Here is a 23,405-nt window from a genome sequence, read left to right on the forward strand (position 1 = left end):
TTTTCCACAAGAAGACACAGGGCCAGAGCCACAGTTGCGCGAAGTCTGCACTAGCCATGATACTTACACTTCTTTCTGCTGTGTATGGGACCCAAGTGCTGTCCCAATAGTTAAGTGCTAACTGCAGCCTGGAGAACACAGAATGGTATAGAAACTGAGTAGCTCTGTAATATGGTATTGCCACTCCAAATAATAGGCTATGTTGTAAGTTTACAAGGCCGCAAACCTCAGGATGGATGTTTGTCAGCCTTGCTCTGCCTGAATTTTCCTTAACCTGCCTACATAGTATATAGTAAATTTGGATGTAACATGGGGCTTTAGACCAATTAAAAGTTAGCAACATGTAAAAGTGTGTTAGAAAATGCATAAAAATGAGCTCAAATAATTCCAAAGGGAGGAAGAAGAAATTACCTACATTAGCATCACATTTGTCCTGGCAAAGGACTCAAAGTGCTGACAGCTTGCAATAACACCTCTACCACAAACAGTGGAATGGAACCACCAACTTTACAACCCAGAGGAACCAGGAAATGCGGAGAATAACAGTGAGAAAAGGGGTAGAAGTTACAAAGGGTGTGTACAACAGTTTTATAATATATTATCACTACTGATTTTTTTTCTGAAGAGAAGAATAATTTTTTTTTTTTTCTGCAGTAATACTATCAGGATTAATAATTCAAGTATTAAGGATGAAATTGGATTAGTTTTCAATTTTGCTATCAATAAATTCTTGGCTTTATATTTAAGGTGAGCAGCATTATAACACTGTGGCTTGTCATTATTTCCAAAAGAAGCTGGGTTTAGAAACTAAAAACTTTCCTGAGCAAAGCAAATCAAGTCTCCACTTTTCCTCCAACCAGCAGAAAGTTGCAATTTAATCTTCTGCTTGCCCATGGAGAGGATCCATTTTCTGTATGATCCTTTGGGGTCTTTTGGAATGAAAAATGCTACATTATTATAAAACATTCTCTTAATGAAACTTTCTGAACTAACGCTGGCATTCACGAATCTCCTCCTGAGCTCCTGTGTACCTTTGCCCACAGCACAAAGTCTGACACAGTTGTCAGACTCCCTTACCTTAGAAGAAACCCAAAGTAGGAACTGCAGGATAATTTCAGGTCAGCAATTAGGTGTATGAACAGAGAGATGGGTAGAAGGTCACAATGTGCCTAAATGGGATATAAAGCTCCCCATGCAGTGCTTATAGAGTCTCACTTGTGAATGAAATATCCTCCGCCTGTTCTACAGAAAAACCCCAAACAAATGAAAACACCCAAATGATATAATCAAATTCTCCATATTGAATACAAAAGTGTATGTATAGAAAAAAACCAAACAGCAACAAAACCCCATCAGATCACAAAGCTCAAAATATATACACTCTTCTCCTATGCTGAGGATGCAAGAACAAGGAAGCACATATAGCAGATGTTAGTTTTGCCACTTACTCTGCTATTGGAAAGGAATTGTGGGCAGTAAAGGCAATTTAATGTTGCAAAACCAGCAAGACTGTGCTGAGATGTGTAAAATGTAGTACTGTGTGCCAGAAAGAAGCACGATTTTTTCCATCTGCTCAGCACTGGGGAGCCCCAGCCATATTATAGCACCTGTTTCCTGCCCACAGCATGGAAAGCAAAGAGCTATTGGAGCAACAGATATCTAAAGCTCATGGTCTTGAGCAAACCTGTATAACAAATGCACACAGGGCTATTGAAGATAAAAAGATTGTTTATGTGTCACCATCATAGTGGACAAGGCCAAGAAGCGATGGGCTTCAGTGAAGGGAAGGAAAAGTCTCATCAGAGATGAGACCAAATTTGCTACCAGTAGGATAGCTTCAGTGCTGTAGTGGATTGCTGGGAGATCACAGAGTCTGTATCTTCAACACTCTTGAAGCAAAAACAAGCAAATACTGAAAATTATACAAATAGCAAGGAGGGACTTTAGAACATCTGGAGAACCCTACCCCTGCAGATTTCAATATAAGCTCAAATCCAATAATATATACAGAACAGAAAGGGGAACTAAACACTTTTGCACGGTTTTCCAATATTTTTCAGGTCCATGGTGCTCATTAATTGCCTTGAAGTTCACTGGATAGCCAAAACCCATTTTGTTTTCTGTGCCAAAAAAACAAGTGATGGGAAGGAGTTCCATAGATGAGATTCCAGTCTCAAACGCCCTATCATACAAGATCCTTCATTACACTGGATTTGGTGCTGATAGCCAGAGATAAAGGGTGGAACTGCAAAATCACATTTGCCTTCCTTACTGAAGAAAAAGAGATGAAAATGGTGTGGCTGGCATTTGCTTCCCTAGCTGGTCATATTCTCTTTTGGCAACAAAATGTAAGGAAAGGGGACAGGAAAATAATTATGATCTCAACTTGGGGAAAGTTTAAAACAGAACAAAAACAGCAGAAATAGATACTCAAATCTAATCGGTTTGAGACTGTCTGCAACGTGGCCGCCATAAAAAAATACCTGCTCCAGTTACAACTCCACCATTCTTACTAGTGAATCAACAGCTCTTTCCTAGAATTCCCGCAGGGACAAACTGCTCCCTCCACTGTAGAGGTTTCTGATGAAAATCATGCTTTTTTACAAATCTTAACTATTACTTTATCATTTTTCTGAATTGTCTGGCAAAGAGGTATTTAAATTCCGGAGCAGCTAGGAAATAAAGAAAGCAGATTGATTCACATTCTGTTCCACTACTCTCTTTGCCAAAATGATTTTTTATCAGACAGAAGAGGAAAAAAATTTCAAAAAATAACAAAACCCAAAAACCCCACAAACCCTAAAAACCCCTGAAAAACCACAATCTGAGCCTGATAATTCTCTTGTCAATTTCAAGCCATCAAAAATTTTTATGGCTTGCTTATGATATAAACCCTTAGAAATAGGGTTTACAGAAGAAATTATGCCAGAACTCCTAGAGCATATTATCCACTTGTTCCTCACATGAAATTAGTGCAAAATATCACCCTTTCATAGCCGACAGACCTTGCCAACAAATAAGACTGGCTGTAGTCACACACTGTCTGGGATTTTTATACTCTTTTTTTTTCCTATGGAAACACAACTGCTTCATGTGGTTTTAAGGCTCCAGAATTTTATTCCATCTAATCTCTGCATTGTCTTGTTTAACTTGTTTACCACTTCCAGGGAGCACCTGCTATGTTCCTAGTCTGCCACAAGGCAAAGAAAATATACCTTCATGAGCGATTAGAGCCAGCTGATGAGTTCCCTAGATGCAAGTTTCACTAGTTTACACATAGCCTTCTCATCTCTCCCGCTTAGCAGTCATTATTTATCCCTTCCTTGCTTTTTCCCAACTTGTTGCTAAGCTTCTGCTATTATTATAAATGCCAACCAGAAAGACTGAATGTAGCTGTGTGCCAACTCATTCTGTCAGAGAGGACAGATAGTGTCCTCAGAGCCTACTTGCCAATCTTCAGTGTAGATAGCAAGGGAAATTTCCAATTGGATCGTGGGTGTTCCAGTGTGTAGGTTTTGCTGAATAGCCTTGAAGAGATGGGATTTAAATTGTATTGAGGGTATTAGTCTAAAGTGAATGAAGTGGAGGGTATACTTCCCATTTATATCCCCAGAGTGATAAATGTGAGAGTGTGGGTTTTTTTTCTAAGGCAAAGAAAATGGGAAACCAACATGGAATTCAGACACATGAGAAATAGCTTATGAATTTAGATGATAGTTCAGCAGAAATATATTGTACATCTGTTCATTCATTTTAATAAAGCAAGGAAATGACACACCGCTGGGGCTTTTTGAGAATGCTAGTATTTTTAAATTATGATCCTATAATAATAACATTTGCAATGCCTCCCATACTTTATGAACTTAAGAAAAAAGTTTATGGAATCAGTGAACTTCAGCCTGTGGTCTGGACTCTGGGCATTTAAAAGTAAGATGCTCCCTGAATACTTACAAATTACTCCAGTAAGGACACTACAATAGCATTACCTATGTAACACGGATAACTAGCTGTGTAAATGTTCACAGACCATGCTTATTATTTCTGAATAAATAATTCAGATGTGCAACATGTAGCTGAATGCATTTCTTTCTGCTGACTCGTACCTAGAGTTTGCATTTATAGGCAGCTACAGTCTAGTACTTCCCTTTGAAAATAGTTTTTTAAAGAAACAAACTAGATGCTTTTCTTGATGTGTGTACACGTGGCAACACATAGTACCTTCTGCTGTACTCAGGCAGGATTATTACCTTTCTCTTGCATCTCCCATAACACAAAGACAAGAAATGAGAAAAGTTATGAGTTGAATACAATCACTTCATTGTTTCTATTTGACCATTATTTACAAAGATGACATACATCTTTAAGAAGTAAATGAGACTGCAGGGGATGTCATATTTTAAAAGCTTATGTTTTGAATTTTCAAACAGATCGCCACAGGAAATAATGAATTAAGAGCGCTATAATAGCTGTCATGTTTCCTTTAAAAGCACAATAAGAAAGATAATTAAAATCCCCTTTTAATTGATTGCATTAAAGCAATTATTACTAGAATAAGAGAATCCAAAACTGTTTAGATGGTCATATATTACCTCATTGATCAATTGAGATAATCCTCATTCAAGAAAACAAAAAAACAGGCAACCCTGACATCCCTGAATAATGGTGAAGCTCAGTTGAAATCAGGTGTCAGAATCTGAGATGTTTCTTTGTAATCCACCTTACACTCTTTCCCACTAACGTGCCAAATGACTGCCTGCTTAAATATTTAATCTTCCTAAAGCAAAGACTTCACAGAGGCGATGCTGGAACCCAGTGTTTCTAAAAGAGGTACCTTATTGCTAACATCTATATCTACATCTACCAGCATGTGAGTGTGTTTGTGTGCTCTGTATTGCTCACTCCAGATTCAGCAGGCAGTCCAAAAACAATCTCAACAGGCAGTCTAGGTAAACAAGACTTATTGTAATTTGGTTTTCTCATGAATACAGAAGAACTGAAGAAAAGAAATACCTCTGGGACACAGAAGACCCCCAGGCAAACACTTACCATCGATGGAAACCATACAGATTTATTGATTGGAACTGAATTTTAATCAGATGGCTGGAGGAAAGAAAACAGTTCCTAGAGACTGCCAGTCAGCCCCAGCATGGGGCACGATAAAACTGTTTCTGCCATCGATATCAGGCAGTGGCTATATTAGAGTAAAAGGACATTAAAGAGTTCAACATCTGCAGGCAAAGTTGAATTTATTTACTCATGGCTTCGATTATTATTTAAGATAGAAAACTTGAAAAGGTCAGAGCTGCTAACTTAGAAAGCGTGCCTTTCATTTGTCTTCAAACATACACTTTTTTCTTAGTTTAGTTCAACACTGAATCAATTAATCAGGTACAGTGGTCTCTGTTTCCAAATACTAGCTGTGTTATTTTCAAACAGATAAGTAAAATCAAATAAAATTTCATTTTGTATTAATTCATATTAGCAAACATAATTTTAAGACAATAAAACATCTGGTTCTCAGTTTAGGTAGGCAAACATCTGTGTGCATGTGTTTCTATGCATATAGATATGAATGTGTATAAAATAAGATTACATTATGGCATAGTCCAACATACACATTTCCATGGAGCACTTTGGATGGAAGCCATATCTTGGGTAGAGACAGCTAAGAATATCGATACTATAGATACATCTTTTTGCTTTATATTATTTCAGCAAAAGACAACTGTTGGTTTAAATTTAGATTTATTTAGCAGGATTGATTTTTCCTACGTATCTTTTGAAAAGTTTCTCACATAACTCCTTAGATTTTTCAAACTTTTCTTTTTTAACTAAAAGATGTTTTCAACCCTTTAAACTTGTTGAGGACAGCAGCACTCTCCTTACCATCCATCTTGTAAATGAAGAAAAATCATCGATCTAAGAATATCTGACAGTACTACATAACGTATGTGCCCTGCTGGCCTCTGTGACTGAAGGTGGTCAAAACAAATGAGCTGAGGAGGAGGATATAAAGCACAAAGGAAAAAAAATGAGGTATGTGTGGCAGCAGACAGTGATGGTACTCGGTTTATAGAAGGCAGGCAAAGAGTGCTCATAGACTTTTGCAAGTCACAGCAGAAAGTTTAAGTAAGTCATGAAAACAGGATGGTGGTCCCTCAGGGAAGCAGACGGGGAGGGCATGAAGAAGAATTCACTGGGGGACAGCATCAAGGAATAGAAAAATGACGATCTCCAAGAAATAATACTGAAGGAGTGAAAACATGGAACAGAGAGGCAACAATGAGACGAAAATGGTCAGAAACATAGTTTTTTTACGAAATATTAGAAGAGTTTTCCATATAAAAGGACAGTGGAGAAAGTGTTGAACATAAGAACAGAGAGAAAGGGACATCACACTCAGCAGAAAGGTTTTAATGGATATATCACTGAAATTAGTCTCAGTGAAGTGGGACCTGGAAATGAGAGTAGAGGTGCATTCAAGGGACGCTGAGTGTTCAGGCTCTGTGAGTCAAATGACAGGCTCAAGAATTTTGGAGAGTAAGTTAAAAATAAGTTAATTATTAAAATTCAGAGAAGGTTCCTTACAAGTTGTTGACTAACTGCTAGGCTTGAAAGGGAGAAAAAACAAAGTGTAAGAGTATTGTTTGGTTGTTTGATGAAGCAGGAAGAAGGGATTTTGAAAGATAATGCAAAAAGACAACAATATATCTCAGTGCTGGGCAAATTAAATATCAAGAAGGCTAGACAAGCAAGTAGCTGGAAGAAACCTTCCACAGTATGCAGAGAAGGGAAGAAATATATCTCTATAAAAGCTGCATCAAGCTAAGTGGAAGAGGAGAACAGGAGTTAGAACACAAACTAAGAAGGATTGGCCATAGAGCAACAGTGTTGGAAGCAAATGTGGTCAGGTAACTAACTGGGATTCAGGGATTTTTCACAGGGATCAGAGTCTAGACAGGGAAAGTGAGGATAACATTGAGACTCTGTAGTGGTGGGATTATACTTTTTGTTGTGACATATGGACTGGGAGCACAGGGGAGAACATTTGTAAAAACAAATAAATATTAAGTGACTGTTAGACAGCTGGCTAGAGAAACAGCTACCCTTTAAGAAAACAAGCATCTGGGACTCTAAGGCAAACAAGTCCTGGAAATAAGCCAAAGTAGAAAGTATAAGTATATGTATAAATTACAGTCCTGAACCATTTTCTTCAAAAGAGACTGTAACTGCAAAGTTCTGTATGAATCCCCTAATCTGCCGTGTTTATTTTTTCTCTTAAATGCCTCAACACTGGTTTTATTCCAGTAAGCTGAAGAGATGATCAGCCCTACAGTATTTTATTGCTTTCCAAATGAGTCTCCTTCATAACACTTACTAACAATTTTGCTTGAATAAATGTAAAGCTCCTTTTAGCATGGTGATTTTTATCGGTTCACTATTTTACTGTTTCAGAGCAGAAGGAAAAAGGATATTTTGTCTAAATAATCCTGACATTTTGATTCGTATGCACAGATGGTTAGCAAATTTTGTAGTAGACAAATCAGTTTTAGTGTTGCTGACAAAAATCTTAAAATCTCACTTGTCAGTGAAGAAATTGATAAACTGATCACAAAACTCATTCCACTTTAGTGGAATGACCTAAGCAGTCATATAACTATTAGCTTTTGTATGAATATACTTCAGCTTTATAAATCCCTTCTGTTCATAGAAACTGCAACCATGATACCAGCTCACACATATTGTATAATTGCTATTAAATAGGGTTTTGTCTGGAGCAAATTGAATATGTGAAGATCTATAGTGTGTTATCTTGTTTAATCCTACTTTAAAAATAGAACTCCTACAGATGCTAGTGGCATATTAACAGTGTGGGTTGCTTAACTCATGGGATTAGAGTGATACTTTGCTACGCATCTAACAGTTCCTCTATTTATTACTTCTCAAATCTGTGCTGTGTCGGACAAGGAGATTTAGAGTTCTTGGTGTTTCTGTTAAGATCCCACATTCCACATGTGAGGAACTGTAACCCTTTATGTACGTAAAAGTCCCTTCAATCCACAGAAAATATCTGCTGGTTGCACCACTAAAGTAATTCCTGGTCATCTATTCCCCGGTGTCTGCCCACCAATTTACAAACTGTTAAGGCTGAATGAAATGACAATGATTTAGGAGCCACTCTGCAATGAATACCCTGCATGGAAACCACAGTGTTTCTACACAGAACTTAGGATTTCACTCAAATGGATGTTACGTAGTCAAATGAGGTCTCCCAATTCAGAAACCATAAGGTAATTTGACACAAGAGACTGATGCATTCTGTCACATCTTGACCTTAAAATAATTGTGTGAAGTTTCTTTGAAGTTTGCGTGTCACCTGCCTGCACTCAACGTTGAAGATGGAACTCCTTGGACAGTTAACAAAGTACAACATGCTATAAACTACTCTCGGAGAAGAGTGAAATAGCAAATTTCCAGAGGAAAAGAAAGTTAATTTCTCAGGCAATAGACTCCAATTTTAATACTTATATTAAAATTGAAATCTCTAGAAAGCACTCCTAATTTGATTTGAAGGCAACTGCAAAAGTCCAGATGGAGAGAAGATATTTAACTGGAAAATCACATCCATTCCTAGCAAAGACTGATAATAATTATGTTTATCCAGCTTCCCTGAATAAGCAGTCCAAGAGTAGATCTGGAGACATTATCTTTGTTTAGCTTGTGCTTCTCTCAAGAGTCTTTGTTTGAGCTTTCCTTCTTTCCTTTTTAATTCCTACTATCAAGTTACTTGCCCACATGTATTTGTGCTAGTAGTCAAAAGTTTTACTGCTATTGTTTGCTTTGTAATTCTGACCTTAATATCTATCGTAAAGTTCACACTTCATAGACCACATTGAGGAAGTATATTAACCTTCATTTCTTGTAGAAAGAAATAAATTGTGGGGTTTTGTGGCTTTTTTGTTGCTCAAAGTGTTTGGATATTTGCTGTTAGCAGAAGCAGATGGAAGAAGTCTTCAGAGGATAGTTAGCATTGGAATGGTTTTGTGGTGAGAATTTACCAGCTGTAGTGAGAATTGCTGTTATTACCACTGAGTTTGCTGCTGACCTTCTAAGCATAACCTAAGGGTTACAAAAGGACTCACACAGAGGTCTGCATCAGGACTGCTCTGATCAGCTGATCACAACAAATCAAGGAGACTAAATAAAAAAGTAGGAAAGGAACACTGGAAACCAGAAAATAGAAAAGAAAAGGACCAGCAAAAATACAAGTTTACTGTGTGAGCTGACTTTGAGAACAAGAATGCTGGGAAAAAAGTCAGATCTCGAAAAACGGTGAAGTGCCTTTGTGTTCCTCCCTAGTTTCACACTGTTAGAGCGATCATTTCTATTCATAGAACTTTTCCTTTACTTATACAAGTGTTTCAGATTATAAAGCAGGAACTCTGTTGTTTTATGTACCACTGAAATGTGTTTTTCTGGAGACTAAGTAGACAACTTCATGTATTTCATGACCTTGGTGGAGAGAAACAAAGCAATGAACTTACCCCTCACAAGCAAAGATAAATGTAGAAGTCTGCTGCCTACTGCTATGCAGTGCATCCAGCTCTAATTATGTGATAAGTGGATGGACTCAATGTTAAACATATTTTGCAAAAGTTCTTGAACGAATTGCTTACACTGGTTATGCAGATAGCTTGCTGAAAGCCACATGAATACAAATTATCATGCATACAGTACAAATCTGGATGACTACAGGAAACACTGGTCTTCCAAACCCTGTCTTTTTGCTGAACAGTTCTCTATTTCAGTTACTGCACAGAATAAGCATGTTTGTTTTATTTCCTTGCTCTAAAGTTATTCTATTTTTACTTGTAATGCTAAAGCAAAGTGCCTGTTTTTAAGGTTATTGGTAATTCAATCCTGAGTGATGCTGAGCATTTTGCATCACACAAAAAAACTCAAACCAGCTAATTCTGATAAGAACTGACATGCAATATTGAAAAAGAAAAAAAGTAACAAAAAAGGTAATTTCATTAGCCAGATTGTTTAAATAAGTCTTCCAGATGTCCTTCGCTTGGTATCACCACAATACCATTCAGAAATATTAACAAACATTCTTCTTGATCACAGGCATTTTTCCAAGTTACTTGAAAGTAGTTAGGTTAAGACGACAGAGACACATTTGGAATTCTAATCCTTGAACACATTTCCATTATTTTCCACGAACAAAGAAATTAAATTCTGCCTTTCAGGTGTGAAAAATATACCAGCTAATGTCTTCCATTTGTTTTAAAGAGGCTTTTGGGCACCTGGAGTTTCAGATAAGTCAAGTGTGTTAGTGAACTGCTGCAAGGGTATGAAGTGGAAGTAAAGCTGAGTGAAAAGGTCAGTGCAAATATTTACCTAGTGTAGGGGGCTTCTGAAGGTTAAGATATGCTTTAGGAGCCTTCCCAGCTGTATTTACAGATTTAGAAAAAAGCAAAGAAGGCCAAAGAGCTCATCTCTGATGATCCCCAGCCATCCTGAAGCTGCCAAAGTTTACTAACATCTGTAGAGGCTTTGCCCTGCTCTGTTGAGTTTCTGTATGAATTCTGCTTTCTCTGCATGTAAATTGTCTCACAGTCAAAAAAATGGGAGCCAAATGGAAATTCCAGTGGGCATTTTGTTCATGTGATTTTGCTGAAATGGTTTTATTCATTCCACAAAACTCTTTCTTATGACAAAAGCAGTGCTGGAGACAGTTTGCTCTGATTTGAACAGGCTGCTAGAATTTAAGAGTGGCTCCCATAACATTTAGGCCATAGAACAGCTCTATTTCTTAACTGTTAACCTGGCAATGGCTTATTCTCATCTATTCAGATCTGCTGACTGCTGCTCAAGTACTTCAGCTCAGTCATCTGGCCTTGTGATATCCATCATGAGAGAATGGTACACGAAATAGAATGAAGCCAGCTCAGCTTATTCTCACCAGCCTGACACTGGCAGCTCCTGTCTTTGCCTCCACTCAGTCTGGATGACTCAGTGACTTCCCTCCCAGCAAGGAAGTGAAATCAGGATCATGGTGCCTTGGCCATGACCCTGAACTGTATGTTAGTCGAAGCACAGCACTCTTTGCTCCGTTTAGCACAATATGATCCTCCCTAGTGATTTCCCCAAATCAGATATAAGGGTCTAGAGAAGGAGAATCATAAGCCATTAACAGAATTAGTGCCCAAAGATAGGGTCCTGCTCACTGGCAAGACCCACAGAGAAAGGAATAAAGTCAAATAGGAATCCCAAAGGGCAACATTTTCACTGAAAGACAAGGTAAGAGGGACCAGGGCTGATGTTCAGATCATTGAAGGGAAGGTGAGATTTCTTGGTTTTAAATGTGAAAACTGAATGGACAGGTCTGATCTGGTTGGTAAGGTATGTCTAGCATGGAAAATAACAATATCATGTCTGAGAGAGACATTTTTGTAAAAGAATTATGGCAAAGGTGGCCAGGAGGAACCTTAAAAGCGCTTTATATGAGTATTCGATCCTCAACATGATTTAGCCAATACCAAGAATCAAGACTGGGATTCTCAAAGCTACAAGCATGTTTCTCCACAACCTGAGCTGCAAAATAAATCTCTCCAGATGGTACTCTGAAAGTCTCATATTCTCTTTGAACCATGAGCAGACGGAGATACATATTGTACTCCAGGGGCTGTCTTACCCCAGAGGGTGACTTAACTGGATCAGAAGATAGTGCTGGAAGCCACCATAAATCATGATGACAAGCAACCTATTCACTTACAGGTCTCTACAGGAATTGATGAATCATTTTTTAAAGTATACATTAGTCATTTATTACTCTTTTATAAACTATTTAACAGGAGGTATTCAAAATGTAAGGAAATCATATTTTAGACTTAAGACTTGCAGCACTAGTACAGCTCAGATTTCACTCTGCTGATGTTTTTTCTGTTCACAGGAGGCAAGCTTCCTTGTTTAACTGGAAAATTAATTTCTAAGAACACAAATTCAAAGAAATCTAAACTAGGAAAAATATTTTCCCAAATCTTACTCTCCCTGATGTGAAAAAATTCTATTTTACATTGCTTTGTCCCAGAAATGGATGACATTGAAGGTGACACTGGAAGTGGCAAAAAGAGGAATTGTCTCACGAATGAGACTGTTCTCTGGCCAAAAGAAGGCCCTGTTTCTGAAAGCACTCTGACAAGTCCCACTACTTTTCAGTGTTCCACTACTTTCAGTGGTGTACTGTTGTCCCAGATCTGTGAAGAAGGACAGATGGGAGAACTAGTGGACTGTAGAAGAATCATCCCCTTAAGTCACACCTTTGCATTCTTCTCTCAAGTGCCTGAAATCACTTATTAAGGAAAGACAACATATATGATATTGAGGGAAAATAATATATTACTATAGAGCAGCAATGGAAGCTTCTTCCTTGGGAACAGATACTTTAAAAAACCAGGACAGAAGCCAGAAAACAAATATACTCAGTGGACTCACAGTTTTGAGCATGTACTCTACATTCAGGAATGGTGTAAGACCAGAAGAATGAATCATTGTTTTTTTAGAAGAGAAAGGGTAGACAGGAATGGGTCAAATCCATACCATTGTTATGTTGAAAAAATGTTTTTTTTCCTCCACTATGTTTTAGGGAAAATCTGAGCAGAACCATGACTACAGGAACAGATACAAGAGGATTTGCCAGCTTGTGGCTTCCAGCAGATGTTACAGTTAATTTTTCATCACACTTCAACTACAGTGTCACTATAGTGAAAGTGAAGTAACTGTGGTTACTTCAACTACGGTAACTGCTATGTAATAACTATATAGTTAATAGTCTATTAACTGCAGACTAAAATGACTATTTTACAGTCATACTACACTGCCGTGGTCAGTCACCGATTGTTAAAGTGACACTAGAAAGTAATTCTCATGTTTCTTAATGTGCTAGGTATAAAAAAAAATACTTTGCACCATTAGCATTCACTCACTCTAACTCTTTTTCACATAGTTTAAATATCCTGCAGTACACAAACCAGGTATCAGATTTTCTAGAATGATCAATTCCTATTCATTGCTTTGCTTCATTTGTTACTTGCACATAAGTAATCCCTTGCTGTTGAAAAAAAGCTGATCCTAAGACTTGAACTTGCTGGAAAGGAAATGCCGAGTTGCTCTTTGTGATACAATATACATGCTGTATTCAGTAATAATTCACAAAAATAATTTAAAAATTCTTTTATATTATAGAGATAAGGTTGTAAATTTTAAATAGAGGTCACTAACTTTGCAAGTATCTCTATTTTCATTCTTTATAATTTAAATCTGGCACAATATCCCAGCTACTGTGACCTTTTAAAAGGTAGATCTTGTTACCTGGGATTTTTGGAGGAGCTTTTAAAACATTGCTCTTTTAGGCATTGGAGATTAAATTATTTAAACCCCCAGAGGAAACAGGTTACTGTTTGTATGTCTGAATTGATTTTTGCTCTGTTCAGAGCCTATTATGAACAGGAAGGAAAGGTTGGAACTAGATGATCTTAAGGTCCTTTCCAACCTTAAGTACTCTATGATTCTGTGATTCTATATACACATGAAATAGAACAAGTCAAAAGTGTGTAGCACGATGGGACAGGAACAAAATAGTTTACTGGGCTGAATCCCATAAAGCAGTGTCTCATACATTAACCCATCAAAGTACCTGACAGGTACTTATAACCTCAAGGGCTTAAACTATTTCTCTGAAGTTAATGGAAGTGCTTTGTTGGCTCACAGCCAGGTTGCTCAGCTTCTGCGATTACGCTCTGACACACCATCAACAAATTTTTCCCTAACCATGAAGGCCATAACTGCACCTGAATGACATGGGTGTGGAGTGCAGGTTAAAAAATAGCAGATGGAAAAATAAGTTCACTAGGTAAGTGCCCCCTTTTCGAGCAAGGTATACATAAACCCAGTTGAAGCTATTGAAAAACTGCGTACAGCAACAAAGGAGCATTTAGACCTCTTTGAAAACATCAAATAAAGCCGTTAATGAACATTTGTCATAGGTGTGTAAGGGCCTAGCCTCCCAGGAGCAAAATATAGTAAATGGAAGTACACAGAAGTGTATCATTGCTTAAGGGTAGATCCATAAGCTTGCTTCTAGATAAACAAAAAGGAAGAGATTGGTCAAGTGGCAAAAGATAAAATTCATCTTCAATGGACAGAGCCATGCTCAAGCATGGCTTAGATTGCCTTGCACTGAGAAAACAAAGAAATATCTGCTAACATATATAAGACTTCCTGGAAATAGAAATAGGAAAAAAATCCATTTTGGAAAAAGCTATGAAAAAAAAAAATCATTAAACTTCTGCCTTTATGTTAACATTATCAAAGTAATACATGTATTTACTAAGAAACATATAGCAATGCATTCTGCGTTCTACAAAACACCATTTAGTGCACAGTCTGGAGTACCCAGTCTTGCATTCATGCACTGCCCTGACTACTGCACACATCTAGCTTTCATAACTTCACTGGCTTTCACTGTGTCAGGTCAGGAATGTATTTAACCCCAGCACTTACAGAGGAAGAGAACACATTGAAAACTTGGCTTAATTAAGCTTCATCAACAATATATGACAAATAAAGGCAGAGCTATTTTAGGTGGAAATTGTGCTGTCAGAAGAAAACATAGGTCAGTAAATAAGCATTTGTTTTATAAAAGGCAAAAACGCATTGAGAAAAAGTATCTTCAAACAGAAGAAAGACAGCTGGGAAAACATGTCCATACCATAAGAACCCAATCCTAAAGTAACCAATCTCAATCTAAACAAAAGAAGTTACACTCTGAAATCAAACCTTCAGATTTAATGAATTTGTTATCTTGTAGAATATGTCTTTTTCTTTCAAGTCTTATTCAAATCAGAAGTACTGCATCATGTGGTATACAACTGGCATTTTAACACAACTAAATACATAAAGCAGTAAGCCAAATAAAGCAGTATTAGCTCTATTAATAGACACCCTTCCTCCTCTATAACTTCTTATTTTAAATAGAGCATATGTTTCTAAAGGGGCCTGGCACCATATGTCTAAAGACAGATTTTGCCTGCCTTATTCATGGAGTAAGAATATCCCTTAGCAAAGCAGAGGGAAGATTTCTGAGGTCATTAACATCCCTAAATAGTGAAAAGTTCAAAAACATGTCACGATGCATTAAAAAAAAAAAAAAAAAAAAAGATGTCTCTATGGGAAAATTTGCATGTGATATAAAGTGCGAGAAAGCAACATAATGCTGTCTCTTCACACCTGCTATTTTATTTCTATACTGAGACCACCAGACTTTCAAGGGTACAGAGTACCTTTTACTGTCTGAATTTCCACAGAAATAGATACTGCCTAGGCAGGCCCACAAGTTTTTTAGCATACTTGCTCAAATTACCAAACTATTAAGTCAAACAGAACATATTATTATAGAAAGATTTCTTCAGAAGAAGAAATCTCAGTGTCTGGAAATTCAAGTAGGCATGACGCTGATTGACATAAATTGCTATTAATATTGCTAATACAATCATTTCCTATTTCTAAACTGACTGAGTTTTCCTTTTACATTTCCTTTTACATTTATTTTACATTTCACATTTACATTTCCATTTTTACATGTAAAAGAGGACTAAAAAAGAAAAAATACAATGTTTTCAGTATATTTTAACTATTGGTTGTCAGGAAATAGCTTTCAGAGTGTTAAAAGCTTGATCGAAAGGGTAATTCTAAGAGAATTAATAGTTTGATAAAAGCCACTTACTTATCACTTAGAGGTTTAAAAGGTTTGAATCAGGCTTTCCATGGTACTGAAATGTTCTTGCCAAATCATTTACTTAAGTAATCATAGCAATTGCCAATGATTAGTGAAAAATAATATTCTTGTTTGCAAAAATTGTCATGGTTTCTTGTTTCCTTTTTTTTCCTAAACAAAAAAACCCCAAATAAACAAACAAACAAAAAAAAAAAAACCCAAAACAAAACAAAAAACCCCAAACCAAACCAAAACAAAAAAAAAAAAAGCCCCCCAAACCCTTCTCTAACCTTTTTTAAATCTGGTTATCCACTTTGCATTTCTAAAAGAAATAATTATTGAAGTAAAATTGCTGTAATTTGTTTCAAAGCTATCTGTTGTCAAATTGCCAAAATTAGGCTAGAAAAGAAAAATGAAACAAAGTAAAAACATACCTTAAGGAGAAGCTCAAGACTTCGATAGCAATCGGCTTTCTTTTCCTTCTTCTAAAACTACCTTAAAATCAGCATCCCTCAAGCTTACCTCTCATCTTTTGGGAATATTCCTTAAAATCTGAAGAGCCTCAGGAAACTTCTACAGCAAAATCCAAACTAGCTGTTATCAGGTAAAACTTTTGACACTGCCTCATCCTCTCCAGATACCAGAGGCAAAAAGAAACAATTAAAAAAATCAGATTAATAATAAATGTAGGAGAAGGAAGAGAGCAGTGTGAAAAGGGCAGGAAATTTGGTAGATGCTTTGCCTGAAACCAGAAACGTTGCTGTAGCACCATTATACTCTCCTGCAGGCAGTGAATATATTTTGGTTTGGGTTTAAGTTTTGTTTTGTTTTTTCTTTTTTTTTTTTTTTTTTTTTTCCAGACTTTTCAGCATTCTTCAGTGGAATTCAACTTGCAGGAAAAAAACTTTCCTTGCAAATTCCACCTGTAGGTTAAATGTAGAGCTTTTAGGACTAGAGTTTCATTACAGAACTGACAAGACTAGCTGTCTCACAGGTGAAATACTGAATCCAGGACAAAACATGTTGCTTTCATCCATGTTCCTGACCATCAAAAGCCTTAAGCTGGAATGTAGACAAGAGGGAATTTTGAAATTTATTAATGTAAAAAAAGGAAAGAGCAGCTCCAGAAAAGTCTGTCACATTGAGCTAAAAAGATGTCTTTAAGTATTCTCTTCCATTAAGGAATGGTTTTATATTTAGAAATAAACCAATTACATACACCATTTTGTAGAACACAGATGGCAAACTCTTACCTCCTTCTTGGTAAATTCTGGTGCATGATCATTTTTGTCATCAATAACAATAGTGGCGGTTGCTGTACCAGATAGTCCCACATCATGGCCACCCAAATCCTTAGCTTCAATGACTAGTTCATATTGTGGAGTTTCCATTGTCTGAAAAAAAAACAAACCAAACCAGCCAGACAAAAACAGAAAAAGAAAGGTTAAAAAACCCAACCCACATCAGATTACAATCTACTTTTAATTCACATTAAAATAATAAATAAATATTCTGAAACTTAATTTTACATGCTAAAACATAGCATAGAAAGAGATCACGGTTATCACAGTGTCTTACCAAATCAGAAACACAGCTTTCTATGAGCTTCAGCTGCTACAATGGAAACCTTAGTTGGAATACAGTATGAAGGAATACTATAATATTGGTAAACAGTACATAATCTATCCTGTTATTTAAGGAGATTATGAAAGAGGAAAGAAATTAATATATACCTGCACTTAAAGAGTAAACTTACACTTCAGTGCACCAATATTTAGCAGCTTGTTTCTTCAGTGTTGTGATAAGTATACAGTTAAATGCTAATGTCACAATCTACACATAAATTCACTTTATTTTATTAAGTCACATTAATTTTATTAGCATTTAGAATGGTAATCTAAGTTTGCTTCAGTGTAAGAAACAAGCAGTTTCTAAATTGGTAGACTGCCTGTTATTGTACAAAGCAAATGTGTATAATAAAAGTAATGATTTACATCTAAGATATCCAATTCCTATAGCATGGTTACTAGCTGCCTACCTAATATAGAACCAGCCAGCACAGGTTCATTTTAAAAGCCATACTTAATTTCACTCCACTGAAAGACAACTATAACTTGGAAAAAAAACAATTGTGGCTACTGTTCTGCAAAGGGAATGTGACAGCATTTCTTATTCAGCTCTTGCATCAGGCATGAAAGCACATCTGTTTGCAAGCTGGACAATGGGATAGTAATACATCCTATTAAAGGGAACTGTGATCAGAATCAGAACCTGCTCCCACGGAACTCACAGAGAATTTTGACGTGGATTTCACTGGAGACAAGACTGGGCACTTAATTAAAATGAATATTGTCGCCATTTGTATGGCTGACGTGTAAGGAACCATCTGCCCAAAGGCCCTACGTGCTGCATCATCAGTGGAGGACACAGATGAGAAAGTGCTGCAGACACCTTTAAAACTATCCGGTAAGAATGTCAGGTGTGCTCAGGAATGTTTTTCAGATCCTGAAAAATAAAACCTGGATCACAGGGGCCAAGCAACATAGTGATGCCTGAAAGGGTGGTTAGGGCACCACTGCTAGAGGGCTAATTGAACCTCAGACCAGCTGTACCAGCTGTCTTTATAAGAACCAAGTTCTTATAAAGATGTCTTCGACATCATACATTCTCTGTCCTTTAATGTTTTTCTGGACAATTAACAAGCAGTGAGAAAACTGGTGTGGAACTCCATATGGCAGCACAGTGATCTCTGTCTACCACCCATAGGTAAAGCAGAATCAAGGAAGCTGAAGTAGGGCTTATCCCATAGCAGAGAACATAGAATGGTTTGGTTTGGAAGGGACCTTTAAATGTCATCTAACTGACCCTACCCTGCAATGAGCAGGGACATCTTCAACTATACCAGGTTGTTCAAAGAGCTCCATCCAACTTGACCTTGAATGTTCCCTTGGATGAGTTATCTACCAACTCTCTGGGCAACCTGGTCCACTACCTCACCACTCTCATCATAAAAAATTTCCTCCCTATACCTAGTCTGAACCTATCCTTTTTTAGTTGAAAACCATTATTCTTTGTCCGATCACAAGAGGCTCTATTAAAAAGTCTGTCCCCATCTAAAGTTTCCTCCAAGTACTGAAAGGCCACAAGAAGTCTTCCCAGAGCCTTCTCCAGGCTGAACAGGCCCAGCACTCTCAGCCTTTTCTTATAGAAGAGGTGCTTCAGCCCTCTGATACTTTTTGTGGCCTTCCTCAGGACTTGCTTGAACAGGTCCAGAGGAGCACATGCAATAAGGAGATCCCAATTCCTTAGTACTTGGATCCTGAAGCATTTTTAGGCCACGAGAGAAGTAACCAGGTCATGTGTTCATCAGATCACCCATTACAAAGGTGTTTATTTGCATGTATAATCCATGAGTCAAGCTGGAAGATATACTTAGTTCTAAAAACATATGGACTACTAGAAAATCAGATGCCATTGCCACGTAGGGGATCCTAAGAAATGGATTTTCTTAAGTTTTACAACATTATTCTGTGAAATTAATCTCAGAAGGCCGCAAAGCACGAACAGGATTTTGATTTATAACATCATAAATATACACAAAGAAATATTAATGACATGTCTCAGACACAAATTCAAATGACAGAGTAGAACAAAATTTACAGTTTTTATACATTTATTTTCTAAAATATATTCAATGGATTAAAACCTTAATGGAGCTTTCTCCCCCTCCCCTAGGAGCAGCTTTTTCATTATTTTGATTAAGAAGTTGTTATTATTATATGGAAAACTTGCAAAGCCATTTATCACTTCATGTTTATAAGCCTCTTTGCTCAGAAAGAAGCCCGTTTTTATTCACAAATTGGTCTTTTTTCCTTTAAAAACTGTCCTATTTTCTATTGAAAGCAGGTCCATTTATGCTAGAAATTGTCTACTGCAGCAGAAATTTCTGTGACAGGAGTCCAATGTTTAAGCTCACAACAGAATGTGAAAAACATTGAATTTTGAGTAGTATTTCATATCATTATGAGTACTTCACACTTTCCTGCAAAACAACACTTTTTACATCTAGTTCTGTCACCAAATATTTGCTTTGTTAGAGAAAGCAGCTCCTAACAAATCCAAACCCGGAGCAAAGCCGTGTTCCCATCAGACACTCTATTTACACTAGGAGATTGCGCAGAAGGTTTTTTTAGCATTTCTCATACGTTAGCCCAGTCAATTCAGGCACTAGTAGCAATTTGGATCTGTGTTATTTATCACACTACTGGTAAATCCTGGGACACAAGAGTGGAGACCTGTGGACAGAACATGGTTCCCTGTGCCCTTACTAACCGTTCTTCAGCTGATGGTAATGTGCATGGCCCAGGTCTGTGCTGGGGCATCCCTGAGGCTGCAGGCTGCAGTGCAAGCTGCCACAGCAGCTCCCTGGCTTTTCCCTCTTCATTGGGCTTAGGACCTTTACCCCAGTACAAGGGATAAAGGGGAGCACTTGGTTCCATCTTGTGAGAAATGAGTGTTCCTGGAGGGGGCAGTGGAGAAGGAAAGCAGCCTTCCTTCACCTTCCCCATCCCTGCTACACTGTGCAGGTAAGGGATACAAATATATACATATATACATATATGTATACATATATGTATACAAATATATACATATATACACATATGTATAAATATGTACAAATGTATATATTGAGCAGAACTCACTACCAGTAGCATTTTGGGACCCCACAATTGCTCTGACTGCTGTCCCACCATGATGTTGCCCGTCACTAAACCCAGGCCTCTTGCTTCTCAAAGCAGTGACCTAGCACCTCTTGCAAAACCAATCTGATTACTGCCATTCGGATTGTGAGATTCCAGCAACACAAACCTGCAACAACCCTCAACATAAAACGGATAATACATGATTTTAATAAATGAACATTAAGTCACTGCTTCTGTGGGTTATTATTTATCAACTGTGACTTTGTGGAGTGAAACACTGTTGAGAGGGTTTGTATAATTACAGCAGGAGAACCATTCCTGTCCCCATAAATTTTCACTCCAGTCATTTAGCCACTGCAGGGGTGACACTGGCAAATTGTTTGGTCTGCCAAGGAGGTGAGCTGTGCCTTAAGTGTTTCCCTTGAAGGTCTTCCCACTGCCATTCTCACCAGTGTTAGCATTCTTATCAGATTTCTCTCCCCTGCTGCCTTGACATAACTGGTTCAGCACTAGTAAAGCAATGAGAAGCCAGAAAGGCACTTTTTCAGATTCCTGACAAAGCCAGCAGGATCTAATCACCACAGAGGGAAACAAACAGTTCAGTGCAGCTGCACACAGGTGGAACAAACAAAGTGGCTACTTTTAGGTAGTGCTGAATTAAAGCAGATAATGATGGATTCCAGAAACAATCTCTCCAGTGTTTCCTCCTGGCTGGGTGTTCCCCATGAAGTGCCTATAGCTACAACTTCATCCACTGCTCTCCAGTTACTGTAACATACCTATGAATTGCACATCCAGAAAAACAATGGATGTGCAATTCCATTTGCACATCCATTAGTATCAGCACACCCAAGCCTTCATTTGACACTTCAGTGCTTCATCTAAAATCAGCTGGGGAGAACAGGAATTCCCAACTTTAAGCACTCTGTTGCTAAGACGAAAGCAAACAGTAGGTGGGAAACAAACACCACATAGAATATTCAAAACTCTTGTAAGGATTTGAAGTATCCTTTTAGGCTATTTTAATACTTATTACCAGTAGAGAGGGGGGTTTACTATTTTGTGGATATTACTTTCTGCAACAATGCAACTATGCCTCAACACTTCTATTTATAATTCTTTTTATAAACTATGTATGCACGCATAATACTATATCAGTAGTGTTCTATCATATCATAGCTGTTACTAATGCCTTCATAATACTAACCAGACAAAAAAAATTCTTAGAATTTGAATAATTTCAGTTGATGCTAAATAAATGCTTGTGTTCATTTAAGATGATAATCGCATATATTATGTACTGAATATCTCGTATTAAGGCATAATCAATGTTCTTGTTGAGCAACAATATCAACATTGAATCTACCATTGTTGCAGAGTATGCTCTTAGGATTTTGACAAATATAGAATAAAAAAATTGAAGCAACGTAACTATTAGCAATTCTAACAGACATAACGCATTTATAATTGCAATATCAGCATGTATTTTACATGCTAATTGTTGCAGTATAAAAAGGGTAGTATACACAGAAGCTTTAAATTCAGAGCTTGAATTACAGTTTGATGAATACAAAAGCCCAAACAATTTTGTAATGTAAATTCTCTTTAGCTTACCAATTTCCATTTTTTTACATCACAAAGGAAGGTCTAAAGTTTAATCAGTGCAATAATGTAAGTCTGTTATGAAGAAAATCAATACCTACTTACTACCCATAGGAAACATATAGTTGATAGGTATATCTGGAATCCAAAGGAAGACTAAATGTCTCCTTTAGGATCTGCTGTTTTAAAAAGGAAATAAATTGCTCCAAAGTACTAAATATAAATAGGTTTCCTGACCAGAAATATATGTTTTCCATCAAGAGGAAATCTGTTACTTTTTAATACATATGATGTATAGGATCAAGACTTTAAATTATTCAGAATGCCATAACTATAGGGCTGATACATATGGATATGTTTGGTTTATTTTTACATGGAAATACAGGAACAGTATGTGCATGTTTCCAATATTTTGTGTAAATTTATTTTTGACTGATATGCAAATTAGGATTTAGACTTGCTATGGAATTCATATCACTATGGGGAAAGCTCCCAGCCATGATGGGTGACAAGCTTTCTTTTGAGAAATATTACAGATCTACAGTGAAAAACTATCTTTCACTGCTCACTCACTGTACAAATGTGCATCTTGACTGTTACATACAAGCACCAAAGAATTTTGCAGACATTAGCTTCACCTAAGGGAGCATCCTTACATTGAGAATGTTATTAATAAGGAATTTCTCCTTGGGTAGATAACACCAGTTTCTTGGACAGAACAATGATTGAAGCCCCATTTAGTCTGAGACATTTCCATTTAAATTATGATTGTTATTTAAGCTGCTAACAAAATCAAACCTTAAGAGAACAAATATTCTGTATTCTAAACAAAATCCTCAATTATCATAAAAGATATGCCACCATTGATGTTAGTACCCCTAATACTAATTTTTACCAGCCAAGATATTTCCAGAGTATAATTTATGTGGATCAGAGTGGCATGTTGACCTGCAACAGCTATTCACTAGATGCTCATGCTTTGGGAAAAGAAACATTTCCAATGTCCACCATGCTACAAATATAAAGCACTCTAATAATTTTGAATAGAAATGGTGAATATGAATCACAATGTCCCAATGAAAATACTGTCAAATGTCATTAAATCATTCTTTTTTTTTTTTTTTTTAACACAAGACATGTTCCAGCTTTCCTCCTAAACCAATGTATGCAATTTCTTTTGTTTCTTGTTTTTTTTTTTTTTTTTCTAGGAACAAATTCAGATGTTCTTCATAATTAAACTACCACAGAAACCTTTCATTCCAGTGTGAAAGCATCCGTTATTATGTAACTTCTCTTGCTGATTTTAGAGCATTTAATCA

General features: G+C 37.0%; 1 protein-coding gene across 3 annotated transcripts in view; it reads right to left on the reverse strand.

Moving 5' to 3' along the window:
* Window positions 1–23,405, reverse strand: part of CDH13 (cadherin 13) — a 533,860-nt gene that overhangs the window by 103,138 nt on the left and 407,317 nt on the right. For all 3 annotated transcript variants that reach the window (XM_065662579.1, XM_065662578.1, XM_065662577.1), the window contains exon 8: window positions 17,035–17,175. In XM_065662579.1, the coding sequence (XP_065518651.1) occupies window positions 17,035–17,175 (141 nt within the window). The remainder of the gene's footprint in view (window positions 1–17,034; window positions 17,176–23,405) is intronic.

Source organism: Lathamus discolor, chromosome Z (assembly GCF_037157495.1).
Source record: "Lathamus discolor isolate bLatDis1 chromosome Z, bLatDis1.hap1, whole genome shotgun sequence".
Lineage (NCBI taxonomy): Eukaryota > Metazoa > Chordata > Aves > Psittaciformes > Psittacidae > Lathamus > Lathamus discolor.